The 16,865-nt window shown below is 27.3% G+C and overlaps 3 protein-coding genes across 3 annotated transcripts; 2 read left to right on the top strand and 1 right to left on the bottom strand.

The window, feature by feature from the left end:
* Positions 1 to 446: 446 nt before the first annotated feature.
* On the bottom strand, positions 447 to 3,014 carry LOC149057316 (peroxynitrite isomerase THAP4-like). The gene is made up of 5 exons (XM_089224864.1): positions 2,915 to 3,014; positions 2,628 to 2,819; positions 2,336 to 2,528; positions 623 to 709; positions 447 to 559 (listed from the first exon to the last, which is right to left on the bottom strand). Exons 2-5 carry the CDS (start codon positions 2,693 to 2,695, stop codon positions 554 to 556), a joined length of 354 nt encoding a protein of 117 aa, XP_089080990.1. The 5' UTR covers positions 2,696 to 2,819; positions 2,915 to 3,014; the 3' UTR covers positions 447 to 553.
* A 10,701-nt stretch (positions 3,015 to 13,715) lies between these two features.
* LOC149057317 (zinc finger MYM-type protein 1-like) lies at positions 13,716 to 15,082 on the top strand. The gene is made up of 4 exons (XM_089223378.1): positions 13,716 to 13,892; positions 13,955 to 14,423; positions 14,481 to 14,561; positions 14,643 to 15,082. Exons 1-4 carry the CDS (start codon positions 13,716 to 13,718, stop codon positions 15,080 to 15,082), a joined length of 1,167 nt encoding a protein of 388 aa, XP_089079504.1.
* Positions 15,083 to 15,370: 288 nt separating this feature from the next.
* LOC149057318 (uncharacterized) lies at positions 15,371 to 16,203 on the top strand. Its single transcript, XM_089223380.1, has 2 exons — positions 15,371 to 15,608; positions 15,902 to 16,203. The coding sequence occupies exons 1-2, from the start codon at positions 15,371 to 15,373 to the stop codon at positions 16,201 to 16,203; spliced, it is 540 nt and encodes a 179-aa protein (XP_089079506.1).
* The last annotated feature ends 662 nt before the right edge of the window (positions 16,204 to 16,865 follow it).

Consider the following 16,865-nt stretch of genomic DNA (forward strand, 5'->3'; position numbering starts at 1 on the left):
CTTTGAAATTGAACCAGGTATTTTAATTTTAATTGATAATTTTAATTTTATGATTCATGTATATAATTACTAGGTGGATTTGGAAATGGAGGAATATTATTACTTATTGGATCAACATTTTCATCAAATTCATCACTATGACTAAATGATTTTGCAGCATAAACTTTGCGCATTTTCAATGCAGTACTAGAGTCACTTTCAAAATCCGACCTATACTCTGCTTTACTTAATATTTCTTTAGCTTTAACAAAATCGTCTAGAAACAAAAATATTAAATTTAAGTACACATTACCAATTAATATATTATTATTATTATTATTATAATATTATTTTTAAATTAATTATTTTAAAATAATCTCAATATAATATAATAACATCCAAATTTCATGAATAAAATTATTAGTACTTAGTTAAAAATATTATATTTATTACTTTTGATTTTCATGGAACTATTTCCTTGATATAATACTACCTATATAATAATCATTAAATGTATAAATATCTATTTGTCGAGGTTGGTAAAGCTAGCTGTCTGATTGTTTTCAAAATTTTCTTATATCTGTAATGAAAAATTTACATAAGCAATTATTTGTTTAGGTAATAAAATTATATTAAATATTACCACATTGTGTTCAACACTTATCAATGTATTTAAGCTGTTAAATTGATTTAATGCGGGAAACAACTCTGAATTGGCTCTTCTGTATCTCTAAAAATAAATTTAAAATTTATAACATTAAATGTGCAATATTATATAGTGTATTAATCACATTATAACACAAATAAAACTTAATTATTACATTTCATAATAATAACAATAATTACAGTTAGTATTTTAGTATTTTACTGATTCAGTTACTGATCCATATGTAAGATTGATAGTAAAGTAGGTAATAAATCTCTATCTAAATTATTAGCCAATACTATATATTTAATAGTTCAAGGTATTTCAATAATTTATTGATTTTATAAATGTCATGTATAAAATGAACGTCTTATCATTTAATCATTCGCTCTGTGGGTTTTTAATTTTTGAATTGAACATGTTTTTCTTACTTATTAATTATCACAATAGTTTCTGTATAGAATTTAACTAAAACTGATTTGAAATCATTTAAGCTTTCACACAATACAATTATGTGGGTATTTTTAAATTCGATATGGAATTAAAGTATATGCCTAAGTTATAACTTAAACTTAATTTAGTGGCTTATAATTTATAAGCAACTAAAACAACCAATTGAAAATATGTTAATATTATTTTAAAATTTAAAATTTAAAATTTTTTTTTGAATGAAGTAAATTTTTAAATTATACATATTCTTTGTACAATGAATAGGTTTGATAAGTAATAAATAGAAGTAAAAAACACGAATCGTGAGATTAGGGAGGATACTCAGTGGTTAACATACAATAAAGTTGGCAAAAATTTATGAAGAATAGCTAAATATTAAAAATCTGGATTTTTGATTTGTGAATTTTGTCTAGTATCCGCAGTCTTAAAAAATAATAAGAATTATGATAGCATAATGATAAAATTCTATTTTATCAGTATTAAAATACTTTTTTCAAAAAAAATAAAACTTCAAAAAAGTCTATGCAAATCTAATAAAATGGTTATAATTGGAGTGTGCTTGAGCTTTGTTTAACTTGTTAAGCAAACACATTATTTTGATAACAGGTAATGTTAACTTCCTTTTCAGGCTCACAAATCACAATAAACTTAGAACAATTTATTTATCAAATTCTAATAATGTAATCACAAAATAATGTAAAAGCGATATTCAATGTCTCGATCTAGCGATCTTGTACCTGTTTAATTGTGATCTGAATGATCGAAAAAAAAAAATGAGAATGAGACCTCATTCAAACTTCAGGTTATAATATGTATCTTTATTATATTTGTATAATTGTTGGAAAATTCTTATGATTTTAAATCATGGTTGATAATATATTTTATTACCAATATGTAGGCCAGTTATATTAATATATTCTGATATGCCTCCACCTCTCTATCCACCAGAAAAATAACACCTATGGGGGTTTGATGAAGTAATTAATAATAGTTATAATTTGCTATTAACAGCCAATAATTGTTAAGTTTAAAATATATTAAGTAGGTAGAAATTGTTACTTGTAAGTATAGTACCTACTAGATAAGTATAGGTACAGTATAACATTTATAAAGATAGTAATCTTTTATTTTCCATTTAAGAACCTAAATACATTTTAAGTTTCAAGCAATTAACACTAGAATTAAGTTAATACTAAATAACAATACCATTATGGTATTTAATAATTTATTTGTTAATACTTCAATATCACTACAACTTACCGGAATTATAACTCGGTATTCAATGGATGGTATTGCTGTTGGTTTTAAAATACCTTTTTTATGACCAAGTTTATAGTCAGATTCAATAAAATGATTGCAACATAATCTGCTACTGTTCTTAGGTTTCCAACTTGATTCTCTTCCAGTTATAGCTATCCATGAAGGCAAAATGTTTTCCCTTTCAAGTGGAAATCTTAAGTAGAAATGAAAATAAATTAATATTTATCAAAAATTCATTAAAAAAAAAAATATGCCTTAAGCATTAAGAGTGATATACTTATTATATAATGACCTGTGTAATTTTACTTTTTTTTTCATGTACAAGCTTTGGCATCCAATTACACTACACTTATTTACCATTATTATCAGTTTAATGTTATACAAAATAAGTATAATTTATTTATTGTTCTGTATTGCAAGATTTTAAGTTGTTTGAATATCCTTGTTACTGGAGTTAACTTCAATTTATTGTGAAGAAATTTACCTAAAAATTTTAATTAATAATTAACAATTGTTACAAAAGGCAAAATAATTTTCATTGTTGTTCATATACTATTTATATTGTTATACTACTATTACCTTATAATAATAATCTTTAATCTCTGTAACGGTTAAGTTTATTTACAAATAATATTTTAGTACGATTACAGTATGCATAAAATATGAAATATTTGTTTTTATTCCAATAAGTAAAGGAGAGTTTCTAAGGTTGCTAAAGACAATTTAAAAAATTTAGGAGTATTCTAGCTAATTATTTAAAACTATAAATATATAACTGCACTTAAATTATGTCTAAGCATATGAACAGAAGTTTGATAAAGTCAGGTTTTTTTTGAAGATTTCACAGTAATTTTTTTAAAATTTATATACTCACTAAGAATAAAAACCAAACAGTTAATTACAAGTTGAACTAAGTAGTTTTTAATGACACATTTTTTAAAACTATTAGAAGTTAATTATTATAAACTTAGTTTACGTATATATTTCAATATTTATACAAATTGTAAATGATTTTTAACGGTTAGTTTGTATATAAATTTAATATAGTTTGCTTGATTATTTTATCCTAAAATCTTATGAAATATATATATTATATAAACATGAACATTAAACACAAGACGCAACTATTTCTTTGTCATTACTTAATATAATAAAATAATACAATTTTATAATGATTGATAATAATATGTGATAATTCCAAAAACACAATGAACTACCCATGTTAAGTGTATATTAACTTTATAGTTAATAGATAGCGTTGCACGCATGTGTACAACTTCTGGCGACGTACATTTTTGTGGCCGTTCTCCTACCCACCCCCAGGCCACAGTACAATGTAATAATTCATGGAATCAAACAAATTAATAAAATTATGTTCAGTTTAAGCACTGCATAGGTTTAATGTTGGGATTCTTGCCTATTTATTAATATGTTTATTTGTGTGATTGTGTTTTTACAAAATAATTTAAATAAATAGAAATTAAATGAGTAAATATTTTTTTAATGAACAATGGTGCTAATCCCTATGGATTATACTACTAATACTGACTAGCTGTAGCGTACCTATAGCACTTACATTCGGGTATACGAATGATTATGTACAATCTGGATGACTGGATATAAGAAGAGCATGGTGTCAGGAGGCACAGACTACAGAAGTACAGAACGATATTGATTGAACGCTGCTGGCGTAATAATAAGAATATAAGTATACGTATTGTGATGATACCATAACATTGGTAGACCTTTTGATGGGCGATTCCACTTCCGCATTGATCCGAGACAGATTCGGGAGTTCGGTACAATAGATACAATTGAGTATAGACTTTAACCTCTCTTGAAATGTTCCACCAAAATGAGTTTCATTATTCTATTTTTTCAATAACCATGATTTAGGGGTGGTAGCAATCGATTGCTAATTTTTCTTCTTAGTATAATCATACAATGAAGTGCCAAAAATAGTGATTCCAGAGTCAATATGGAAAACATTTTGTGAGCGTATAAAAATATATTATAATTTAAATTTAGGTTATATAATATATCCTATAGACTGACAAATCATCTCCATTCAGAATAGTTTTTCATATCAGTGTTAACTGTCATTGCATTTAAATTTAACATAATATGCATTATAGTAACCTATTTTCAGGCTCGTATTTGGACATTTTACACCCCATGTTACATTTAACATTTCCCAACGTTGAGTTGACTTAGAAAAAAACAATACACAGCTTGTAACATTCAAAAAAATTATAAGTTTCTTCGCAACAACTTGTAGCACAATTACCAACCAAATTTAAAGAATGAGCTGCATAAGGAACATACTCAACCAATGGATTAACCTTTTTGATTCTTGCTTGTAGGCCTGAGAAGGCACGAGACATATTGCTGACATTATTGTAAGATTGTCATCTCGTGCTGGCTGAATCAATGTTAAGGAGTAGTCAACAGAACATCAGCTAATCGTTTAGACTTATATTCAGTGCTTTCTAAGAAACACAAAAACGTCCCATATTATGCCCATCTAAAACATATTTTAATATAAATTATAATTGGTGGGAATTTGAAACATCAGGCGTCGAATCAACTACTATAGAAAAATACTTTACTGTTTGAACTTTTCTTACAATATTTTTTAAGACCTTTTTACTCATTAATGGTTCATAATATTTATAAAACGATAAGTATTGACCATTTTCCTTTATCAGCATATTTAGAAATTTGAGAAGCTAAAAATGGATTAAAATGTGCTATTAATTCCATTGACATAAAAATATTTCCATTGCGTTGGCTTCTAATTTTGTCTGAGTCATCTCTAAATACCAATCCTCTTATTGACAAAGTTTTAACCACTACAAAAATTCTCTTAAAAACATTTTTCCAATAATGAACTTCACCATTAATTTGGTCCAATAATCCACTGACAATCCTATTTTTTAATGTTCCTCGATTTTTTAGAGCCAATGTATTTGATTTGTGAATTGGCGATTGCTCGTGTGATGTAATACTATGACCCATTCTTTTCCAATCCAAAAACCCAGTTGAAGCAAAAACAGAATTTCCTCCAAATAATATACAAGGGATACAAAAAATAGCACCTGTACTTTGTGACTATGAAAGGTAATTCTCTTTGAATCCTTTCATCATTGGTAAGAACTGTAAAAAAATCGGTTGAACAGTATCTAAAATGAACTCCCCCCCCCCCTCTTATAACATAATTATAGAAAAAATAGAAAAATTCAATCAAATTTAAAACAAATGTTTTCTATATGAAAAACCTATAAAATATTCAAACAATTTTTAATTTAACTGTTAAACAAATTTGTTTTTTTCGCATTATTAATTAATTGATTAATTATAATGTGCATCTATATCCATGAAAGTCAATTTTATAGGATTTACTATATTCTGATTTCATTAGGAGAAAGTGGTTGACTAGCAGTTCTTAAAGGTTAGGTATCCTTGACCTATAGTATTTCTAGAATGATGTCTCCTTCTCACTTCAAACAGACTTTGGACTGTCTCAAAAGGTTAATTTTGTATGGTTTGTAAATTATAAAATTAACAATAAAAAGCGGGTAAGTGGATGTCGCTCTGCTGTACATTAGGTGGTGGGGTGGACCTCTGACTAGAGTAGGTTAGATTTGAATGCAATGATAGGTATCATTGTATACGAAAAACGATTCTGAACGGAGATGATTTGTCAGTCTAGGATATATTATATTTAAATATTGTCATATATTCTATTTTGAAACAAATATTTTATTTTTCAATTGAATTTGAACTACAAAATAATTTGCAAATATTCATGGTTTTGACGAATTTTTGTCAATATTTGAAATTCAAATGATAATAAAAATTAAATTTGAATTCCCGGCGGAAATTTTTTTGTGATAAAGATTGACAAATTTGTAAGGAATTTTGTATTAAATTTTCAAATCTTAGATTTAAAAAGAAAATTTTTTATGAATTTCTAGCTTAAAGCAATTTGCGAATTTTTGTGATTTTTACGTATTTTGTCAAAATTCAAAATTTGAAAGCTTATAAAAAAAAATTGTGACTATGAATTTCTTTTATTTTTCAACTTATATTGTAACAATATGTTAAGAGCCTTGTATTCAATTTTCAAGCTTTTCTACCCTACAAATATATTTTTATCGATATTTATAGAAAAAAAAAACTAAAATAGTTGAAAAATTAAAATGTCACTAAAAAGTTCAAAAAAATCTAAATATTTTGAAAATTATATCAAATATAGAAAATTCCTATATAAACATTCAGTGCAAATTTCATGTATCAACGGTCATTTGTTTTAAAGTTACATCAAAAATTAAAATCGATTTTGTCGAAAACTGATTCTGCGTAAAATTTTCTCGTTTTTCCCTTAATTTTTTGTTTGTTTATCCCGATTATTTAGAAAAATACTGAGAATTTGGGGGGGTCAAAAGTACCAACTAGATTCACTTTCTGATCGAATAAGGTACTGAAGTCAAAAATCGAAGCACTTTTACTGCCCCAAAACGTGATGACAGACACAAAAAAAAATATTCTTGGTTTTGACGAATTTTTGTCAATATTTAAACTTCAAATGCTAATAAAAAAAAAAATTGTGCCTATGTATTCTTATAATTGTTTAATAACTATAAGAATAACTTATGAGAAACTTTGTATTGAAATTTCAAGTATTTTGATTGGGCCAAAAAAAATTTATTGACACTTCAAAAAAAAATTTTCAGTAAAATTGAAAATTTCAGTTGTCTATAAATATCTCAAAAAAAGTCAAAATATTTTGAAAATTAAATCATGTAAAGTAAATGCCAATCTAAATAACTGGTAAAATTTTTATTTATCTACGACTTATACTTTTTGAATAATAACAAATATTTAAAATCGTTTGAGGATAAATCGTTATCGTTACGCTATTTCATAAAAATTTAGAATTCAAACGCACTTAAAATTTTCCTAAATGATTCTTCGAGTTTTCACTATAGATATTTGAAGGAAACTTATGGAAAACTTAGTGTTGTATTTTTAATCCTTAGTTATAAACACAAAAAAATTTATGATTTTTCAACTTCAAAATTACTTGCAAATTTTCGCGTTTTCGATAGATTTCGTAAAAAGTTGAACTATAAACTCTTATAAAAAAAATTGTGACTAACAATTTTTATTTTTTTTTTAGCTACAATAAGAACAACTCATAAGGAAACTTGTATTAAATTTTCAAGTTTTTTTGGTCGTCCAACATTTTTTTACTGACACTTCAAAAAAAAATTCTCAAAAAAATCGAAAATTTCAGTGGTCTATAAATAACTCAAAAAAGTCGAAATTTTTTGAAAATTAAACTGTATATAGATATTACTAACATAAACATTGGGTGAAAATTTCAAGTATTTACGGTGATTAGTTTTTGAATTACAACCATATAAAAAATCGATTTGTTCCAAAACTGGTTTTGCGTAAAAATTCCCGTTTTTCTGTCATTTGTTTTTTGTTTTTCTCGATTTTTTTTTAAAACTGTTGGAAAATGTTTACTTTTGACCTCTATAATGCACCAAGGATATTCACTTTTACATCGGAAACAACCCCCAATGTTTTATTTTAAATTAAAATTAAATTAACTAAAGAGTCACCTTTCAAGATCATCCTCGACTACTGATACCTGTAGGCGACGTGATCACTACAAATGAAATAATAGGGATAATTTTTAATGTGTATGTATAAATCATTTTGTAAATAATTTTGTTGCGAATTGTATTTTTACAAATAATAATTCTCCAGATGCAATTGTAGGATAAAATGGAAAAACCTAAAATTAAATCAAGGTGACCGTATTATATACCAATCTACAGATTACAGTCACACAGATAAGCACCAAACTGAAATGAGTGTGTTCAAAAGATCGATCGTTATACGTATTGTAGAGTACTATCATTTATAGCCAAGATAAAATATCAATAACTGATGAAATTCTCTCATTACTCGTTAATTTTTTGTAAAATCGAAACTTGTGCAATAGTTATATAGTGCCTATGTGTGTATCATATACTCGTATATTGCATTGTTTTTATAAGTTTTTTACGTTCATAATATTATTATATTTTACTTAATATGGCTGAATTTATTGAAAGCATTCGCGAAAACCCGTTATTAGTTTTAAATAGTTACAAATTTAGTGTCGGATCAGTGATGAAAAACTTTAAAAAAATTCTACACGTTGGCGATGTATTCAAAGAGATTGTTATGCTAAAGTGTTTACAGAAAATAAAATTGTCGTACAAGATCATCATGAAAATTTATTACACAACCATACGCCATATGATCGGTATACAATATCTAGGCAAATTGTTAGCTCAGCGTGTAAACACTGTAAACGGAAAGCAGCCGATGCACCCTAAGTTAGACCAAAAACAATCATTTTAAAAGAAGCTGGTGAAAATATTGAATTCATACAGTTTACTACAGCAGACATTAAAAGGATATGAAAGAATGTATACGAGGCTCGGCGCAAAGTATTGCCAGCGTGTCCAACGAGTTTAGAAAAAGTCCATTTATCGTTGGAAAAAATGAACTTAAAAACTAAGCAAGGTGAGCGTTTTTTATTAGTGAATGATAAAAAGAATAATTTATATTTGCATGTACCTCGAACATTTTATTCCTAAAAGAAATCGAGACATTATACATGGACGGGACATTTAAATATTCAGCTCGTTTTTTTACTCAAATGTTCACTATCCACGGTTTTAAAAACGGAAATTATATTCCATTATTTTTTTGTTTACTCCCTAACAAGACTACCGAAACATACAGTCATACATTTCGCTTTATATAACAGAAATGCACTTCTTTAGGCGTAACATTATTGCCGCAGTATGTAACAATAGACTTTGAAAAAGCTATAATTAACGCAGTTTATGAAATTTGGCCACAAACTCAAACTATTGGGTGTAGGTTCCACTTAACTCAGGCTTTGTATCGCCAAATCTAACAAGTAGGACTGGCTACTGAACATCAAGATCGATCTGCGGAAACAGGAAAATGGTTGCGCCACACTTTTGGATTGCTTGTTCTAGAACCAAATAATGTTTTAGATTGTTTTCTTCAAAACTTTATGGCTGTTCGTCCTATAGACGATAAAGTCATCAAATATGCTGACCATCTCGTTGACAACTATTTAACAGCAGATTGTGACTATCCTCCAGAGATATGGGCATCAGCAAATTCTAGTATATAACGCACGACAAATACCTGCGAGTCCTTCCATGCAAATTTCAATCGAAGCTTTTATAAAGAATCTCCATCCATATTTAATTTGCTTGTGGTTTTAACTGATGAGTTGCAAACTGAAACTTATATCAAACTTAGAAGTGTTTACTTGCCAAAAGTTACTTAAGATCAATCAATCCGAGAGAGAATATCCAAAAATGAAAAATATATAACACATTATCAAAACGGACAACTTGACAAATGACAGGTATAGTAAATTATTTATTAAAATATCGAAGAGTTATAATTAATTAAAAATAAATATATCACTAAAATATTGTAATCACATTTTTAGGTATGATTTTGTTAAGTTAGTTTCAAACAATTATTTTAAAACGCAATGAATCAGCGCTAACAAAAATCAGACGATGGCAGAATATATTATATTAACCTTATTTCATTTTTTTTTTTTTTTTTGTAATATACAGGGTGGTTCTTTTAATTGGGTAGGTACACTAATTATCTCGAGAAGTATTTACTTTTTTCAAAATATTTTTTTACATGGTTTCAAGTTGTTGAAAAACCAACGTTTTTATTAAAAAATTATATTTTAAAATATTTTTTATCCTTATCATTTTTTAAGTTCTTACTTTTTTGAATAACAACCTAGAGTTTTAATTTCATATTCCAAATCAGAATATTTTTCTAAGATTTTGATTCATAAAAATCGAATTTAGGGCTAGTAGTTTTTGAGTTATAAATATTTAAAGTTTAGATTGGCGTAGTGGAGTGGAGTTACCCCGCAAAATGTTTGACCACTACTCCGCTTGTTTAAACTTTAAATACATATAACTCATAAACTACTCGTCCTAAATTCGATTTTTATGAATCAAAATACTTGGAAAAATATTCTGCTATGGAATATAAAATTAAAACTCTATGGTGTCATTGAAAAAAGTAAAAAACTTAAAAAATGATAAGCATAAAAAATATTTAAAAATATAATTTTTTAGTAAAAACGTTGGTTTTTTAACAACATGAAACAATGTAAAAAAATATTTTGAAAAAAGTAAATACTTTTCGAGATAATTAGTGTACCCACATAAAAGAATTACCATGTATAAATTATTTTAAACCATAATATGAATAGATTTGTGATAAATTTACATAAAAATAATATTAATGTATTAATATTGTTATATTTTAAAAATGTTCTCTATATTATTTTAAAACATTTTATGTAACTTATAAAAAACTAACAGCAATTATTTTTTTTTTTACATATATTACCTATATAAATTTTTGTTTTGGCCGAAAAGTATATCAGTCTTTTTTAAATTTGGTCGAAAAGTGAATCGGCCGAAAAGGGAAGGGTACGATTTTGGTTGAAAAGGAAATCGACCTTTTTTAAATTTGGTCGAAAAGTGAATCGGCCGAAAAGGGAATGGTACGTTTTAGGTCGAAAACGGTCTCACCCATTTCAACAATCCATAAATTCAATAAAAATAAAATAATTAAACTTACTTAAAATATACAAACCGTTTTAATTATCTTTTTTTTTAATTTTATTAAACATATGCCCATGTGTTGCTTACCGCATGTGTAGCATTCTTAATGTAAAAAAAAAAATGAATCAAGGAATTAAGTGAAGGAAATTAAATTTTAGGCATGCTTATCGCCAACGTAGTCTTAAATTTAATAAAAATAAAATGAGTAATAAGTAAAATAAGTTTTAACAAATATACTAACTTTTTTTAATCGTCATGGAATTTTTTGCCCTACAGTGGCCTAAGTGAGGTTTTTTGCAGATTTGGCATTCTTATAAAAGTTAAATGTTGTATATTAAATAAATTGGTCGACGCACGATGGTGGGGCGTCGTTCGTCGCGAGTAAACGTTTCCAACGACGTACACGCATACAACTTCAGGGACGTACGTCACACCAGCCCACCCCATATCGAATATTGGTATTTTCTGGTATGTCACCATTTGTATGCATTTGTATGACCATTCCCTCCATTTGTATGCCACTTAAAATCGAGATATAAATAAAATTGAAGTGGCGGGTTGCCGAGATGTCACCCCAGCCCGCCCACCACTCAAATTTAAAATTTCGCTATGCCGTTTATTTGTACGTCATTTGTATGGATTTGTACGATAAACTTCATCCCTTAATTTCAAAAACTACCCTTGGGCGGGCTGGCGGGATGTAACCCCAGCCCGCCCACCACTCAAATTTAAAATTTCGCAATGCCGTTATTCATTTGTACACGATTTGTATAGGTTTGTACTACCCTTGGGGTTTTCCGGTGTCGCACAAAGTTTATTACCTAAGGATTTTATAAATCATATTTTACTAAGTAATACGTATAATAAGTGTCAAGCAATTATTTTTTAAACCAACTGTACTTACTTGTTTTTTAATCTATAATCTAAATTATATAATTGTTTCTAATCTTTTTCGTACGAATTATTTTTAATATAAAACTTACTATCCCTTCTAGACTCTAGTAATATATTATCTATTAGAAATAGAAAGCTCTATTTATGTTTGGATTTATCATTCGTAATAATTGTTCCTCATTCTACCTGTTAGTTACTAATAATTATAATAAATAAAATAAAATAAGTACGTATCTTAAACAGGAATTACGGTGTTATCGGCGGCTGTTACTCTTGTCAATACCCAAACGGGTCCCATCTATTGTTTATTTTTCCCAAACGGCTCCCGTCAAAAAAGATTTTACGAACAGGTCAATATCCAAACGGCTTCCGTCGAAAAAAGAGGTAGAACACGATTCCGTACGGTCTTTATCAGCGTACGGAATCGTGCACATTTTAAGACACTAATAATATTTTTATATTTTTTTTTACATTTAATAACTGTATACAGTTTTTGTATACCGAAATTATATATGTATAATATTATACGTACTCGTATTCAGCGAGTATCATAATCGCCAAAGCTTGTGTGTATTATTTCGTCGTAGGTTTCTGCTCATCCTAATATTTTCAAGGTTATTGACATACTAACCGAAATACAATCCGAAACACAAATTAATGCTCGAAATACACCAAAACCGACAAAAAACAGGAGCTCATTTAAAACATTATCCGAGAATTTTCATCAAATAAGATAACTACCAAAGATTATATAAACAAATTGTGTATCAAAAATTTACCGATTCTATAATTTTTTTTTATAATTTTATACATACATTTTTTTACGATTTTTGTCTATTTTTTAAAATTTTTTTACATTTAATTCACAGAATATAATTTTTATTATTTAACCTTAAAAAACAACAACACATTTTTAACCACACCTCTTTAGAGACAGTCCTAAGTCTGTATGAAGTGGGAAGGAATTTGTGTTGTAAAAAACAGAATAATTACCCAGATTTTACCTGATAGTAAAACTTTTTTCGATGGGAGCCGTTTGGGTATTGACCTGTTCGTAACCCCTTTTTCGACAGGAGCCGTTTGGGAATTGACCTTTTTGAAAACGGGAGCCGTTTAGGAAAATCGGGAGCCGAATGGGCTATAATAACGTTCGTATCATTATTATATTGCTCGTTGGATATTGGATATCTAGATAGTTTGATAGGTACTTTGTATGTCTAGTAATTAGTATCGATGTATATCATGATATAATTATAGGCAGAGCCGGATTAAGGGGGGGGGGGCTAAGAGGGCTATAGCCCAGGGCCCCTAAAAAAAAGAGGGCCCCCAAAAAAATTATAAAATTGTAATTTTTGTACAATTTTAAAAAGAAATTATAACAATTTATATTGTTAGATACATTCATATAAATAATTTAAAATTGCCTGCAATAGTAATATTCGAATTACATTATACACAATATACTTCATTATTTCATATGTATTATTTTATAGCTCCAGATATGAGGGTTTTTCGCATAAAAATAAACCTGGAATTACAATCATTTATCGTTAATCATAATCGTATCATTTAAAGATTATATCTAATAATTATATCATATATTTTATGATTAATTTTATTATCTTTTAATTTTATATTATACATATTTTACCAATATACCGTAATTGTATATACCTACTCAGTAAAAGTTTGTCGTTCATGCTCGTAAGTAACGTCGCGTCAATCTGTACACCGTGTCATACGTTTATTTTAAAATAATTTAATAAAATAAAATGTCCTCAAGAAAGTATCTTTCTGGTGCAGAGAAACGAAAATTAAAACAACAAAAAGATGACGAAGTAAAGAATCATCCAACTATTTTTAAATTTTTCAAACCACAAAACGATACAAAAAGTAATGAAACAATTAATTCTTCTTTTAATAGTAATACTATAGTTAAAGATCTTGAAGTAGAAATTAATTTAAATAATTTAGACGAAATCTCATCAGAATCAATATTAATTAATAACAGTGTAGTGCTTCCATAAATAATCTATCTATATTGCATTCCAATAAAATAAAAATATCAAAAGATCCTGGTCTTTGGCCTGAAACAATAGATACTAATTTTAGAGAAGAATGCATAACATTAGGATCTGTGTATTTTCAAAACAGAAATAAAGAATATCCGGCTTCGAAACGTTTATTTAACACTCAAAATCGTTTTTTGTCCGATAAATTATTCGATCGAAAAATACATAATGGGGATATAATAACTAGGCATTGGTTAATATATTCTGAATCAATTGGAGCAGTTTTCTGTTTTCCATGTAAATTATTTCCATTTGATAGTAAATTGAGATCATCATTTTCAAAATCAGGTTTTCATGATTGGAAACATGCAGATGAATTAATATTTAGTCATGAGAACAGTATAGAACATAGAAATGCTGTAAGTTCGTGGTTAACTTGTCAAAATAATAAATTTCGTGTTGATAAAAGTTTACTAAATCATATGAGAACTGAAACAAATTATTGGATTGATGTTTTAAAATGAGTTGTGGCTGTTGTGAAATTTTTATGTGAACGAAGCTTAAGTTTTAGAGGTGATAACGAAGCTTTTGGAGTTTCTAATAATGGTAATTACTTAGGGATATTAGAACTAATATCACAATTTGACCCATTTTTAAAATAACACATTTTAAAATATGGTAATCAAGGAACAGGAAATCCTTCTTATTTATCAAAAACTATTTGCGAAGAACTTATTCAACTTATGGGCAGAAAAGTCTTAAAAACAATTATTGAAGAAATAAATATTTCCAACTATTATTCATTAATCGTAGATTCTACACCAGATTGTTCACACATTGATCAGTTATCAATTGTTTTTAGATATGTATATTTAGGCGAAGTTAAAGAACGATTTGTACATTTTATTCCAGTTAATAGTCATAAAGGAAAATCGCTTTTCGATGTCGTCAATAATTTTTTAAATGAACATAATTTAAACTTAGAAAATTGTCGTGGACAGTCATTTGATAACGCCGCAAATATGTCCGGAAAATATGAACGATTACAAGCTCATATTAAACAAAAAAAATTCATTTGCTCAATTTGTTCCTTGTGCAGGTCACTCGCTGAATTTAATTGGTGTTAGTGCTACTGAATCATGTCGAAAAGCAATATATTTTTTTTCATACCTACAAAAACTATATGTTTTTTTTCGTCCTCTCCACGAAGGTGGACTATTTTAACAACAAATTTAAGTACAAATGATAATCAAAAACTACTTCGTCTTAAAAGTTTAATTCAAACTAGGTGGTGTTGTCATTATGAATCGGTAAGAGCATTATTTATAAATTATGATAATATTCTTAATTGTTTGGAAAATATAAATAATGATATTGAAGAAAAAATATATGTAAGGAGAGAAGCAAAGTCGTTAATGAAAAAATTTCTTAAATTTGAGGCGGCTTTTATGAGTGTCTTGTGGCAAACTATTTTAGAACGTTTTAATAAAGTTAGTGAAAAATTACAGAAACCTGGGTTAGATTTACTGTCTGGTTGTGATTTAATTCGTTCTTTACAACAATTTATATTTCACGAAAAAAAAAAATTTGATGAATATGAGAATTTGGCACAAAATTTAAGTGAAAAAATTATGGACAATTATGAAGACTTTGGTAAAAGAAAACAAAAAGAAGTGAAAATCAAACTATTTTAAGCGGGAGAAAAAAGCTTGAAGTTGATACATTCTTTATTATTATCGATAAATTGATTTATGAACTTGATAGAAGACTTAATGCTTATAGTCTGTTTTACTCTCAATTTAAATTTTTGGTGAACTTTAAAACTGACATTGAACCAGATATTGAATCATTAAATAATTGTATTAAGTTTTATAATGTCGACCTTGATGATAACTTAAAAACAGAAATAAATCATTTTTATCAATACATCAAAACGATTTCCTCAGATATTGATAATTGTAGTGCTATAGCGAAACTTCTCTATGAGCGAAATCTTATTGATGTTTTTCCTAATGTATATATTGCATTGAGGTTATATTTGACAATACCTTTAACAAATTGTGAGGCAGAACGATCATTTTCAAAATTAGCTCTAATTAAAAATCGACTTAGGTCCACTCAAGTGGAAAAGAGGTTAAATGCATTAACCATAATGTCAATTGAAAATAACATATGCAAAAACCTTTCCTTTGATGATGTTTTGGACACCTTCGCAACTAGCAAATCAAGAAAAATGAATTTTACATAATCTTCTAATTGTATAGTTATTTGTAATTTTTGTATTATTACCTTTTTATATATTAACATTTTAATTAAATTATATTTTTAATAAATAAATAATTTAATATAAATTTACTTTTTAAGGGAAAATTTTTTTTGTTGTTGTTGAATTACTAAATATTAATAAGTATATGAGTATAAAAATGTATTTTTAAAATTAGGTCCCCTAAAAATATGTTAGCCCAGGACCACTCATTTTATTAATCCGGCTCTGATTATAGGTATATTACCTTATACATTTACCGTGTATTGAAGAAGTACTCTTTTGGGGTGTTATTTGCAATATTGTTATAATAAGTTATTGCACGTTACACGTAACGAAATAGTACAATAAAATAAAATACTGGATCTCGGATATGGGTACAGGGTAGTTGTTCGAAAAATGATAAGACATTTTTATCGCTAACCTCTTACATGTATGCCAACGTAACCGAATGAAATATCTCAATTATTCAAAATACGATTTATCAAGTACCGTACTACCGCCAATAATTAAAAAAGTTATTTTTTAAAAACTTTTTAACTTAACTAGTTAGTTTATTTTCTAATCAGCTTATGAACATAACTAATTTAATATACAGTTGATATAACTTAGCTTTTCACAGTTGATTTAAAAAAAAAACCATCAAG

Source organism: Diuraphis noxia, unplaced genomic scaffold (assembly GCF_037042655.1).
Source record: "Diuraphis noxia isolate RWA-SAM2 unplaced genomic scaffold, SU_Dnox_SAM2 contig0003, whole genome shotgun sequence".
Classification (NCBI taxonomy): Eukaryota; Metazoa; Arthropoda; class Insecta; order Hemiptera; family Aphididae; genus Diuraphis; species Diuraphis noxia.

Coding starts and splice junctions, on each gene's coding strand:
- LOC149057316 (XM_089224864.1), bottom strand. CDS start 2,695: ATGGTAAATAAGTGTAGTGTAATTGGATGCCAAAGCTTGTACATGAAA. Junction 2,529..2,627: donor AAAAAAGTAAAATTACACAG/GTCATTATATAA, acceptor TTTCTACTTAAG/ATTTCCACTTGAAAGGGAAA. Junction 710..2,335: donor AATACCGAGTTATAATTCCG/GTAAGTTGTAGT, acceptor ATTTATTTTTAG/AGATACAGAAGAGCCAATTC.
- LOC149057318 (XM_089223380.1), top strand. CDS start 15,371: ATGAAAAAATTTCTTAAATTTGAGGCGGCTTTTATGAGTGTCTTGTGG. Junction 15,609..15,901: donor GGACAATTATGAAGACTTTG/GTAAAAGAAAAC, acceptor CGATTTCCTCAG/ATATTGATAATTGTAGTGCT.
- LOC149057317 (XM_089223378.1), top strand. CDS start 13,716: ATGTCCTCAAGAAAGTATCTTTCTGGTGCAGAGAAACGAAAATTAAAA. Junction 13,893..13,954: donor CTATAGTTAAAGATCTTGAA/GTAGAAATTAAT, acceptor AATTAATAACAG/TGTAGTGCTTCCATAAATAA. Junction 14,562..14,642: donor TTTTGGAGTTTCTAATAATG/GTAATTACTTAG, acceptor ATGGTAATCAAG/GAACAGGAAATCCTTCTTAT.